Source organism: Stegodyphus dumicola, chromosome 9 (genome assembly GCF_044657685.1).
Source record: "Stegodyphus dumicola isolate Sdum_Otavi_A_Nest chromosome 9, ASM4465768v1".
NCBI classification, from domain to species: Eukaryota; Metazoa; Arthropoda; class Arachnida; order Araneae; family Eresidae; genus Stegodyphus; species Stegodyphus dumicola.
In genome coordinates this window covers 23,052,609-23,066,630 of record NC_140776.1, presented here as the reverse complement: position 1 = coordinate 23,066,630, position 14,022 = coordinate 23,052,609, and the positions used below count along the sequence as shown (strand labels likewise).

The 14,022-nt window shown below is 34.1% G+C and overlaps 1 protein-coding gene across 2 annotated transcripts in view; it reads left to right on the top strand.

Moving 5' to 3' along the window:
• The window catches only part of LOC118191258 (putative acyl-CoA dehydrogenase 6), a 50,955-nt gene that overhangs the window by 32,581 nt on the left and 4,352 nt on the right, over positions 1-14,022 (top strand). For both annotated transcript variants that reach the window (XM_085823279.1, XM_085823280.1), the window contains exon 7: positions 13,301-13,462. In XM_085823279.1, the coding sequence (XP_085679405.1) occupies positions 13,301-13,462 (162 nt within the window). The remainder of the gene's footprint in view (positions 1-13,300; positions 13,463-14,022) is intronic.

Genomic DNA, 14,022 nt, shown 5'->3' with positions numbered 1-14,022 from the left:
TTATTTTTAGTGCAGACTTTTGAAGTTTAAAGTTAATTTGGGACTTAAGAGATTGGGGGGGGCGATTTTTGTTAAAATTCAAATATGGCTACTGTTAGTGTCATGCACAATATTGCTAAACTTGATGCATGTAATTATTTTACATGGTCCAAAGATATGAAGTTTGTCTTGAATGAAAAAAATGCATGGCTTTTGGTCAAAGGTATTGAGTAATGTCCTGATTTAGATGATGTTAAGGGTATTGCAAAAGAAATTATTGCCAACTATCAAAATAGAAGTCGATTGGCATTATCATTAATTTATATGAATGTAAGCCCTGAATATAGAAATTTGATATGTGAAATTGATGACCCGGTAGTGGCATGGAATACGCTTGCCAAATATTTCCAGCCAGATTATCGGTCAAGACATATGTCCCTATTTTCAGAGTTCTTAAATTGCAAAATCAAGCCAAATGAAAGTATTAGTTTCTTTTCTTCTAGATTAAAACGCGTAACTGAACAGTTAGCTGATATTAATCAGGCTGTAAGATATGTATATATATGTTTCCAGTTTCTTAGGTTTCTTCCAGATAAATTTGATCAAGTAGTTCAGAATATTTTGAGGTGGCCAGATGAAAAGTTCATTTTTAAAAATGTTGAACTTGAAATTCTAGCAGAGGAAACGTGTCTTGATTTAAGAGAGATAGATAGGGAAAACTCCAATAAGACTATAGAAGTTCAAAGTACTCACTGTGAACCCAAATTTAAGCAGATTAAAGGGCTCAAGTGTTATAAATGTGGCCGTCTAGGTCATATTCAAAAATACTGTAGAATGAGAGGTAATTTTTCCAGATCACCCTCACCTGCTTCTTCTGTTTCCTCAGCTGTATCTAGTAGTAATAAAACATCTTCTAAGTGTAAGAATAAACCCAAGTTGAGTAAGAGTAAAAATAATTCCCATGCACAGTCCCATTTTATAGCTCAAGCCAATGTTAACAATTTGGAAGAAAATGATGATAGTTGGATTTTTGATACGGCAGCATCTCATCATTTTTGTAAAAATCGAGAATTGTTTGATACTTTTTCTCCTGTAAAAAATGAGAATATGCTAGTAGCTATTGATGGGGTAACTTTTCCAATTCATGGGAAGGGTACTGTTAAAATGAAATTTAGGGATACGGTTATTTTGCTTAAAGACGTGTTATATTCACCTGAACTGAGATGAAATTTAATATCTGGACCTAGGGTGGATATCAATGGAGCGAGATTTTATGGTAAAAATGGGCAAATTAAAGTTACTGATGATGAGAATTCAACTTTGTACAAGGCTAAGTTGATAGGAAGTAACTATCATGTATTCCCGAAAATAATCAAAAAGGGGGGCAAATCTGTAAAATTTGAGGCATCCTCAGTTCAGCATAATAATAGTGAATTACGGCATGGTCGGTTTGGTCATATAAATTATGATACTATTGTCAGGACTAGTAAGAGACATTCAGTTCGAGGTCTTCCTGTGTTAAAGCACTCACCTAATTTGTTTTGTGAACATTGCCAAATCAATAAGCAAAGACGAATCTCCTATAGACCTTTAGAAGGTATTCAAGTAAAGAGACCGCTTGAAAGGGTTTTCTCTGATGTATGGGGACCTATTAACATTCCAGGTAGGAATGGTGAACGTTATTTCGTTTCCTTTATTGACGAATATTCTCGTTATGTGGTAGTGTACCCCATTGTGGAGAAAAGTCAGGTGTTTGAAGTATTTGAAAGGCATATAGCACGTGCGGAAAGATCTTTAAAGCTTAAGTTGAAATACTTTAGGACTGACAATGGGCGAGAATATGATAATGATCAATTCAGGTCATATTGTAATAAAAATGGTGTAAAGCACGAATTTACAGATGTCTATACTCCAGAACAGAATGGAGTTTGTGAGAGATTTAATTAGACAGCTCTAAATAATGTACGTGCAATCTTACACGATAGTGGAATAAGTTCCGAATTTTGGTCAGATGCAGTAATGTATTTTGCATATTCATTTAATAGAATTTGTCATAAGGGCCAAGATAGAACCCCATTCGAATTATACACTAAGCGGAAACCATCAGTACGTCATCTTAAGGCATTTGGAACGATTGCCTATGTGGGAATTCCAAAGGCTAAAAGAAATTCTAAACTTGATCCAAAGGCAACAAAGGGCCGATTGATTGGGTACAGTGTACGAACAAAAGGGTACAAGATTTGGTTGGAAAATGAACAAAAGGTAGTAGAAACCCTAAATGCTACTTTTAAAGAGTCGATTGGAATGCAGAAAAGTGGCAGTGGAGCTGCACTGGGCACCCTACCTGATTTGGAATCTGAAGAAAGGGTAGAGTTCCAATCTACTGACACTCCAGTTGGCTATTTTCCTGAAATAGAGGAAAGAACCGATACCAATGTACCTTCTTCTACAATTGGCACTGACACTCAATCTACATTGAGACAAGTAACTTGGCTTCGTAAACCTGTTCCAAGGCCAGACGGCACTCGTACGGATGTGTATTATTTTGAGAGGGGGTCTAATCAAAGACTATGATCACCAAATGATGTAGAAAGGTATTGCACTGAACATAATATTCAGTATGATCCTACCTTGTTTGATTTCAAGGGAAGCAATACTTATAGTGATGAAATCGACCCAACTGGTACTCATTCAACGTTGTATACCCGAGATAGCTGACTAGATGTTTCAATTCCAAACACTCATAACCAGGCAATGAAATCCACAGAAAAGCTTAAATGGATAGAGGCAATGGAAGAGGAAATGGCCAACATGCGAAAGCATAAGGTATGGCATCTTGTTCCACTTCCTAAAGACAAGACTCCACTAGGTTGCAGGTGGATTTTCAATATTAAATGTGACGAATTTGGAAACATTGTTCGTTTTAAAGCTCGTTTAGTGGCTCAGGGTTATCGGCAAATTAAATACGATACCTATGATGAAACCTACTCTCCTGTAGTCAACTCTTCAGTAATAAGGTTCTTTTTCTCCCTTTTAGTTGCACACCTTGGATGGGCAAATATACAATGTGACGTGAAAAGTGCCTATCTCTACGCTCCTTTATCAGAGGAAATTTACATGTCCCAACCTCAGGGTTTTGTGGAGCGAGATAAAGAAACTTTTGTGTGTCGATTAGATAGAGCCTTGTATGGTTTGCATCAGAGTGGCCGATTATGGTACTACGAGTTGGATAGAACACTATGTAACCTAGGGTTCATCAAGTTTGAGTGGTGTAATTGTGTCTATCGTTTTAAAGATTTTGTCATTCTGTTGGTTTATGTTGATGATATAGTTGTATTTGGGAAAAGTGAAGTTCAGGCCAAAAGGATATTAAAAGTCCTGAGTTCACATTTTGATTTGAAAATTTTAGGTAAAACAAGAAAGCTTCTGGGTGTGGAATTTGAATATGAGAAAAATAGTGTATTAATTCATCAGCAATTATATATAGAAGACATAGTTAATCGATTTAAGTCTTTTAAAATACAAATTACTTCCCTTCCAATAGTTAAAGGTGTGAAATACTCAAAGTCTCAAAGTCCCAGTACACAAGAAGAAACGACTGAAATGATGAATTATCCTTATAGAAATGTTTTGGGATGTCTCTCGTTTCTTTGCAATCGTACTCGTCCGGATATAGCTTATGCTGTTAATATATTTTCTCAGTTCCAAAGCAATCCTGGTAAGTTTCACTGGGAAGGATTACTTAAACTTTTAGGGTAGGTTTCCAATACCAGACAGCACAAACTCAAGCTGGTATGCAAGGAACTGAAGCTCAATATATATTCAGATTCGGATTTTGCTTCAAGTAGGGATGATATGGTGTCTATTGGTGGACAAATAGCTTTGTTAGGAGAATCACCTGTATCTTGGCGTACATTTAAAGAAAGGGGAGTGAGTTTATCTACTATGGAGGCTGAATTTATCTCCATGACTGAATCAGCAAAAGAATTAGTTTGGTTTAAAAACATTTTGGATGAATGCATTCAGTTTAAAATTGCAAGTAACTATGTTTCGAGGCCAATATTGTTTGCTGATAACATGGCTGCTATATGTTTTACAAAATCACCCATTGAAAACTCAAGGACAAAACATATAGATGTGAAACTATTTTTCATTCGTGATCTATTGAACAGGGAAATTTTTTATTTAAAATATGTCCCAAGTAAAGATAATCTGGCTGATCCCATGACAAAACTGCTGACTAAGCATAACCTGGTAAAATTTTGTGGAACAATTTTCCTATGAAATTTGTTTTTGTGTGTATTTAAATTAAGAGTTTTGTTAATTTGAAAAATATGTTATAAGTCATATTGTGATGGATATTAGGTAAATGTAAAATTGTATAGTGTAGAATGTTGTATGAGTGACCAGGGCCCTGGGTAAATGTATTGAGCGTATGATCATATATATGACTTTGTATTGTTTTGTAACATGTTGGACTTTCTTGCTACGGTAAAAATTTTTGAATAATGGGATAAGATTTTCCCAAAGAAAAATTTTCTTAAAAATTTCTGAATGAAATTGTGATATTTATTTATTCTTGTTTTGAATTTTGTAAAGATAATGGCATTCGGTTTTTATTTCAGATCGGAGATGATGATGTGGGGGGGCATTTGTTGGAAAATATAGCTTATTTTTAAACCTTTTACTGCATCATCTCTCCTCCTTGAAATGTTTATTTAGTTTAGTCCTTATTTTAATATAATATAGTAGCTACTTCTACTTCTTTTCTTGCTGCCACTGTTTGCATTGAGAACGGACTGTTTCAACCTAATTGAGATGCAAAAACGAAACATGATTTACGTCATCTGAAAAGCCGATTCGTGCCGATAGCTGATTGGTTGCCGTGAGATGACGTCATTCCTACTTCTGCTTCTGCGTCATTCCTACTTCTGCTCTACACATCATTTTTCAGCCGCTGAGCCCCAAGGGACAAGGTTGATTTTTTAAGCCCTCTCACGAATTGCCATATTTTGCTTATCTCAACAGGCCATCTAGAACTTCTAGAACGTCATTACCTAGCGTAAGTATTGTCTTTGGTATCATGGTGACTCTCTTCGGCATCACGTAATTCCAAATTAGGATAAGCGTACCCGGACAGATTCTTAGCATCATGCTTACGAGACAAGGCGCAAAAGCGCAAGGAGAAAATATACCAAACTCCCCGCTTTGGAGAATAGAACGGATAAACGAATTAAAATCTGAACGCAAAAAATATGAAATTGTAGGCAAAACGGAAGGTCTCAACTCAGAGCACAGACAAAAAATGCTAGCAATAGATGACGAAATTGCACTGCACGATGCAGCTTTAAACACACCGATCGCGGACAAAGATATACCCATAAATGTCTCACCAAACAGCATCAATACTTTGCCGAAAGGCTCAATCAAAAACATCCTCGAAAGGCACCAAGAATTAAGAGAAAATATTACCATACTTGAAAACAAAAAAGCTAATTCCCAAATAACGGAAGAAGAAAAAATTTATCAAATACTACTAGATGAAATAGACGAAATTAATATTCTACTAAACCACCAGTTCAATCAAAACGATTTAAAAGCTCTCGTCAATAAAGACAACTACCCATATAGTACCCCAACCAAACAAGATAATTGGAAAGAGGCCCCAAAGTCCAAAAGACACAAAAGATCAAATTCAAACCAAAGTGAAACCAATTCAGAAATAGAAATAGTAACCACAAATAAATTCAATAACCTACTCGACGAGTCAACAGATGGAGCCACTGATGCAAACCAACAAACGGAAGACGATATCACTGAAGAGGAAGAAAATGCTTTTAAAAAAACCCATAAATATGCAGGGAAAATTCCCCCATTCATTATAACGCAAGAGGATATAAATTGGAAAGACCTAAGAAAAGAAATAAAAGAAACCCTAAATATCACCAAGATCGAGAGTAAAAAAGAGGGAGACAATCTCAAAATAAAAGTCTTCACTGCAGATGATTATAAAAAACTCCAAAATAAATTTGACAAGGAAAAAATCCCTTATCACACATACTTACTAAATTCAGACAAAACAACCAGAGTTATCCTGAAAGGATTAGAAACGTATTTTACACCAGACGAAATCAAAGAAGATCTTATTTCACAGGGAATCCCTGTACTCAAATGTAGGCAACTAACACGCATGCGCGATGGCATCCCATCTCTTCTTCCCGTTTTCTACGTGGAAACGCCACGAACGGAAGAAGGCAAACAAATCTATAGAATCACGCATATACTTGACATGAAAACAAGAGCAATCAGCTACAAATCAAAACCCAGCCCAACACAATGTTTTAATTGTCAGCGGTACGGGCATACACAAAAAGCTTGCCACAACAAACCTCGTTGTGTCAGATGCTTAGAAAGCCACAAATCCTTTGACTGCCCAGCTCGTCTTAAAAAGGAAATAACCAGCACAATGTATATTATGCAAAGGGCCTCACCCAGCATGTAGCATTGAATGCCCTGAAAGACCAGGCAACGCAACTGAAAGTATTAAAAAACCCATAGAAAACGAAAAAATTAATACAAATTCCCGGAGCACTGCAAGTCGCAATACTCCCAGCTAATCAGGCAACACCATTCTATCCTACGCTGCAGTCACAGCATCAACCAAAAATAATGGAAACAAACAGCCGCAACTCAAAGAACCAACCATCAAAAAGAAGAAACCGCCACAAAAGAACCCCCTCAATATAAAAAACCGCAATTAAAAGAATATACTCAAGATAAAGACGAAGATTTTGATGATTTTGTCGAATTCATTGAGCAAATACATGACCTTTACCTTAAATTTAAAAATACTCAAGTCAACAAATTAAAGATCGCCTTAGAAGCGGTAAAGATTTTTCACACCAAAAATTATGTATAATCACCGACAACAAATCAACCAAAGAAATAGACCGCATATCAACTATGCTAAATTTTTATCCTTCAATAGCAATGGTATTAAAAGACAAACGCTACAATTAAAAGATTACATCAATACACATAACCTGGACGTCATTCTCCTAAACGAAACGCATCTCAAACCCGAAGACTCCTTCAAAATTCCTAACTTTGATATACATAGAGTGGACAGACTTCACAACCGTGGAGGCGGCACAGCTATCATCATCAAAAGAAATCTAAATAGCACCAAATTTCATTTACCAACCCTCAACAGTATAGAAGCATGCGCCTGTATACTTCCCAGCAGGAATATAAACTACTTACTAGTCGCAGTATACAAACCACCAGGAAAAGCCCTATGCACTCAAGACATCGATAAAATTATCAGTTTAGGTTTCCCCACAATTATTGCGGGGGACCTAAACTCAAAACACACCATCTGGAACTCCAAAAATAATAACCTGGACGGAATCTTACTCTACAACTACAGCATCAACAATAATATCATCATCACTGCTCCAATAGAACCAACCTTCTACTCCAAAATCCACCCAAACTCCAACGATGTACTAGACATAATCATCACCTCTAAAATTAATCAACAACCATATCTGCAAGTAGACACAGCATTAGATTCGGATCATCTCCCCATCAAATTCACCCTGCATGGCCTCCAACAAGGGCTACCACCTTTAAAATGTAAAATAAATTGGTCTAAATTTAAACAAGAAATAGACAATAGCATTAACCCAACCTTTTCTCCTCAAAATGAAGAAGAAATAGAAAACGCAATAAATTACTTCTCTCAAAAAATTCAACTAACCCTCGACAATAGTAAACACCCCATCCAAAACAGCAACGCAACTCTCCCAAAAAATATCCAAAACAAGATCAAAGAGAAGAATAGATTAAGGAAAATTGCTCAAAACACACAAGATCCAAGAGACCTACGGGAATTTAACAGAAGCAACAGGCAACTGCGAAAACTAATAAAAGAATTTAAAGAAAACTCCTGGAACATCTTCCTAGAAAGCCTTTCCCACACAGACAACTCCGTCTGGAAAATAGCCAAATCACTTAAAACAACTGAAACAACCATAGGTCCAATATCTGATGGCAATACTACCACTCACAACCTAAACGAAATAGTCGAGCTTTTTGCAAATTCCTACGAAAAACAATTCACGATAAACAACTTCCCAAACCCAAATGACATAAATATTGAAAACCACGTACAGCACATCCTAACAACTGTCCCGGATGCCCCCATCCAACCGATTACTCCACTAAAAATCAAGACTATTATCAAAAATCTAAACAAAAGAAAAGCCGCAGGCCATGACAATATCACCAACAAAGCATTAAAAGAACTCCCAAGAAAAGCAATAGTATATCTCACTAAAATAATAAATGCGTGCCTAAAATTAAATTACTTCCCTGCACAATGGAAGCACGTCATCATAACCGTCATAAAGAAACCAGGTAAGCCAGGAAAGGCAACAACAGACTATAGACCCATTTCACTACTATCATCATTAGGAAAAGTCTTTGAACGTATCATCGTCCAAAGGCTTGAAGAATTTATTACAGAAAAAAATTTACTACAAGAGCATCAATTTGGATTCCGGAAAAAATTCTCCACAACTCAACAAATAACGAGAATCGTAGAAAAAATAGGCGAATCTTTCAATAAAAATGAAACAACAGCAGCATTATTCCTCGACATAGAAAAAGCTTTTGATAAGGTTTGGCATTACGGCCTCTTTATCAAACTTATAAATTACAACTTCCCTCTGAAGAGCATCGCACTCATAAATAGTTTCCTAAACAATAGATCCTTCCAAGTAAAAATCAAAACCCATACCTCTCTCATCAAGAAAATCAGTAGCGGCCTACCACAAGGTTCAAATCTCTCTCCACTACTATATAATTTATATACAAATGATATCCCAATAATAAAAGATGCCTTCATCGCCTGTTACGCAGACGATACAGCTATTATCTGCAGCTCCATGAATCCAGACTATGCCACCCAAAAATTACAAAATGCAATAAACCAACTCGCCCCCTGGTACAAAGGATGGAAAATAAAAATAAATGCCACCAAATCAACAGTAGTCATCTTCAAAAGAACACAATCCAGGCATATTTACCAAGACCTGAAATTTGAAAACAACAATATCCCCCGGAAAGCGGCTACAAAATACTTAGGAGTCCTCCTGGACGAAAAACTAACCTTTAAAAATCACATAATAGAAACAAGAACCAAAGCATCCAAAGCTCTACAATCAATATATCCACTAATTGGAAGGAATTCACCTTTAAATATAAATACCAAAAGAATCCTCTACCTGCAAAGCATCCGTCCTATATTATTATACGCTGCACCAGCATGGGCAAGTGCAGCAAAGAGCAATAGAGAGATCCTGCAAAAAATTCAAAACAAAGCTTTAAGAATGATAACAAATGCACCATGGTTTGTAAGGAATTCCACCTTACACAAAGATCTAAAAATAAACCAACTAAATACAGAAATCCTCATTCACTCGCATAACTTCTTTCAAAAATTGGACAATAGCAACTATGACATCCTCAGAAAAATAGGAAAATACGATTACACAGTATCTCAGCCCTTTAAACGGCCAAGAACAATCCATCATAACAGCAATTGGTGATAAATCAACAAGCGACCGGTAGCTTAGCGGGATAAACCCCTACCACTGTGCATCCTAAGATCAACGGTTCGACCCTCAGCAGAACCTTAAAACGCAAAGGACTTGTATATATTTTAAGAAAAAATTTTTTTTGCATATAATCAGGAAAAAATAAATATCAGGAAAATAAATGTACATAAAATTGAGAAATTCTGTATATAGAAATCCAGAAAAGAAAAACAAGAAGCAGAAAAATATTATTATACATAGATGAAAATAGAAATTATCTTTAATGTTTTAAAAAATATTGTAGGGCAGAAATTAAGTGAAAATTCATGAACTTGTATATATTTGAAAGGACTTGTAGAGATTTTGAAAATTTAGCATATAATCAAGAAAACTACTTTTTGGAAAATAAATGTACATAAAATCGTGAAATATTCTGTATAGAGAAATACAGAAAAGAAACAAGATGCAGAAAAATATTATTATTCAAATATGTAAATAAAAATTATTTTGATGTTCTAAAAAACATTGTAGGGCAGAAATTAGATGAAAATTCATACACAAAAATAGAATCCACAGCTGCTTAGTACAGACATTGAGAATTTCCTTCAGTCCTGATTATTCAGGTATTTTACCTCAGATGATTTTGTCCACACGGAAACAAAAATAGATTGGTAAAGGCCCTCACAGGTCGTACACCTCTTATAAACGCTATGGTCTATGGCTCAGCGCTTCTAGTTCCTGGTTTCCCGGCTGGTAAGTGAGCGGTTTCCAGCCCCTTCAAGGGATGCATTGATTCCAGTTTGCGAGATGATGGTTCCAGATTGAAGTTCTTCAGTTCCGGGGGCTATCCTGTGAGTCACTGCCATGGGCGGCGTCCATGTTTCTTCAATGAGGGCAGAATTAAAAATACGTGAGCAGCGACGACTCCTTGTGCAAACGAAGTTAGGCCGGTTTTAAGTGGTTTCACATTTAAATTTTTCAGGTGTTTTCTTGACCATTGATTGTGGACTTATTGAATGGGTAGCCAGCTTTATTTTTAGGCTGCATAGTCACTGTTTAGGACATCTTCATTTTTTTTTTTTTTTTTTTTTTTTTTTTTTTTTTTTTTTGTTTGTATAGAATGCCAGTGTTTTGGAGTATAGGTAAAAATATTTGATGAATGATGATTATGTTGTGTTTTTCCTAATACTCTAATATTGTTGACATTTATTTTATGTGTTTTTATTTTTTATTATATTGTTAATAAATTTGTTAAGTTCAAAATCTTTTATTGTCTTCAATGTCTGCTCAACATATCTCAGGGAGCTTTCATTGCTACTACTGCTAAGTGTTTAATTTCTTTAAACTTTGCTTTAGCATCACGTTGTTCCTTAATCTTCAAATTGGATCTGGCTTATTATTTTTTGCAGACTGTAAGAGCAATTTTATAAAAGTAAGCTTGAACTTTCGATTATGTCAAATAGAATTTCCGATGTGGGAGCTCCCAAAGGATCTAGAAAACGAAAGTATGTTTCGATGTCCATCAAACAAAAAACGAATTGCTACAAAAAATGGATAAAGGCATATCCTTTGTTTATCTAACCATTCCGAAATCTGTTTATTAATTTCACGCTGCTCTGCGGGGGGGGGGCGTCGCGGCACGCAATGAACTGGAAGTTGATCTGTCAGCACTATCATTATCTTCAGGGCAGATGTTTTTATTTTATTCGGTTTATAATTCCTTACTAAATGTAGTATTTAATCTCGATGTACTCCGTCTTTGATATGATTTAAATCAAATTCCTCGTCATTATAAATACCACGAATACAAATCAAATAGTTTTCTGGTTGCAATTTTCTAATTTCGGCTATGCGCGCGTTGAAAGAAATGTTTAATAAAGTAAATAAATATTAAGCTTCTTTTTTTGTAAATTTTGATACCCTTTAGATCATAATTGCTCATTATTTTATAAAATACGGTTTCATATTTTTAATTTTATAATTTCTGCATGCCATCTTACCAGATTTAAACTGATGATCTATAATCCGGAAAAATCGATAATCCGGAATCGCCGAAGTCCCGACGAGTCCGGATTAAAGACTTTTGACTGTATATGGCTTGAGCACAAAAATAGTCCCTGATTTCAAGATGTAAAATTAAAAGTTACTTGAATAAATTGATAAATGTTATATCCATGGTTAATTTAACTCAACATATGTTTCTTTCCTTTCTTTTTGGAAACTGCTAAACATTATTCCTACTGCTAGAGGGCAGTGATATCGAAAATGGCATTTCACAGCAACAAAGCTGGTGCATGTTACTTTTTGTCATGTTTTTTTGCAGAAATAAGCAGAGTTCTTAGTATGTACTATACAAGCAATAACAACAATCGGTCTACTCACAAAGCCATTTTGATGTATTATAAAACATTTACACATTAAATGCTAGGCCTATTTTTCATATCTAAAGCCATTCCCTAGGAAGAGATGTGGTGTATAACATGTTAACAAGACAGGTTGCATTTGTAATAAAAGAAAAAGATATTTTGGTTGACCTTCCATAGCAATGGAAATTGTGGATCAATAGAATTTTTTTCCTCTGGGAATTTGTGTACCAAGTATACGGATCAATTGAGTCAAAAAACAACAGTTCTGTATATTGTGGCCGATTGACAAATTTGAAATTGCATTTTTCATGTCTCAAGAGCTTGACTTAAAATATGTATTGCTCTGTATTTCGACACAAAATCGACAAGTTGCACATGTGCACATATATGGGTTACAAATAAAGATCTTTTCGCAATGTTATGAGTTGCCTCACTGCCTGCTGTATTCTTTTCAGGGTTAGGTGCATAATTATAAAGTACTGATTTCCCCCCCCTAAATCTTCATTATTTGTTTCTGACATATTATATAAGAAAAAAAAAATATCACTGCTTACTTTTATTTGTTCAAAGTATGCAGATAAAGAAGTCTATACATTATCAAAAGAATATAAAATATGGTAATTTTAAGCTCATTAGTGTTTTTGATGGTATTTGCATTGAAATTGTTGTTTCACTTGCCATCATTGAATTTTAGTGCCAGAACAAAATCCTGATTCTGCATCCATGTCTTTAATTATTTATTATAATATGCATTTTCCTGAACTTCAAACACGTTTTTATAATTTAAATCCATTCTGTATTCTAATAAAGTATTAACTTTCAGTGGATTGCAAAATGTCCATAGTTTATACTGTAATTGTTTGCTGGCAATATTTATAATTTGATGATTTTAAAAATACACAAGTATGCACTAAAGTAAATAGCAACTGCTAGTAACTAGCTGCAGTTTCATTATATAAAATAAAACTGCAGCTATGCTGAATTTTAGTGCAATGTTAATGTATTTTGTTGTTTCTGTCTATTTATGTTATGAAAACATATATTTTATGTAGTTTTTAATGCATTAAGCATCTTGGATTTTATTTCTAATTATTTGAATTTCATGAATATTTTATTTAAATGCTTTCCTTTCAGATAGCAACTTTAGCTTAAGAAATGAAAAACTTATCAACAATTTTCTTAACATTTATAAAATAAATAATGAAAACTATAATAAAAATAATTTGATTAAAATTGTTTTAATTCATATGGTGGAGTGTATTATTTCTGTGAAAAATAAAATTAATGCAAAATTAGCAAGCATAATACATAAAAAGATAATAATTTTCATGAAATTTATTTTTTATATTTCAGCATGTGCCCAAATGTCTCGCATGGTTTCGGATACAGTAGAGTACTGCCAAAACAGAAAAGCGTTTGGAAAGAAAATAATTGATAATCAAGTCATTCATTATCGTTTAGCCGAATTGCAGACTGAAATTGAAGTCTTAAGATCATTATTGTACAGAATTGTTGGTAAGTTAGAAAAAGAGAGTATAATTCAAAAAGGTTAAAATATACTTAACAGTAAAGCTAAGTATATCTTAATCATTCTAAAATGCTATTAATATAAAAATCTTAATTTTTTATTAAAAAAATTATGAATTCATAAATTTTATGAAAATGTATCAATTAAAAAATAATAAATTACAATTTTTTTAATAATTTAAACTTTATACATATAACTTTTATTGTAAATTATGCTGAGTAGGAATTCTGAACTAAACTGCACAGAGTATCATTGTATTTATAATATTACAATAATACTCTGCACAGTCTACTACTACTTTTAGTTACAACTATAAATGCCGAATTGAACAGATTAACACATCATTTACTTAGTTTCTTTTAATTTAAACATAAACTGTTAAAGCTTTTATAAATTTATAATATTTATTCACCATTCAAGCAAGCTAATAAATATTTAATTATACAAAATTCAAAGTTTTCTATATCTGTCAGCACAAAATCATTTCCTAATTTTTTTATTTCAATTTTTTTTATTGTATTATTTCAAGATAACAAAAAATTCCTAA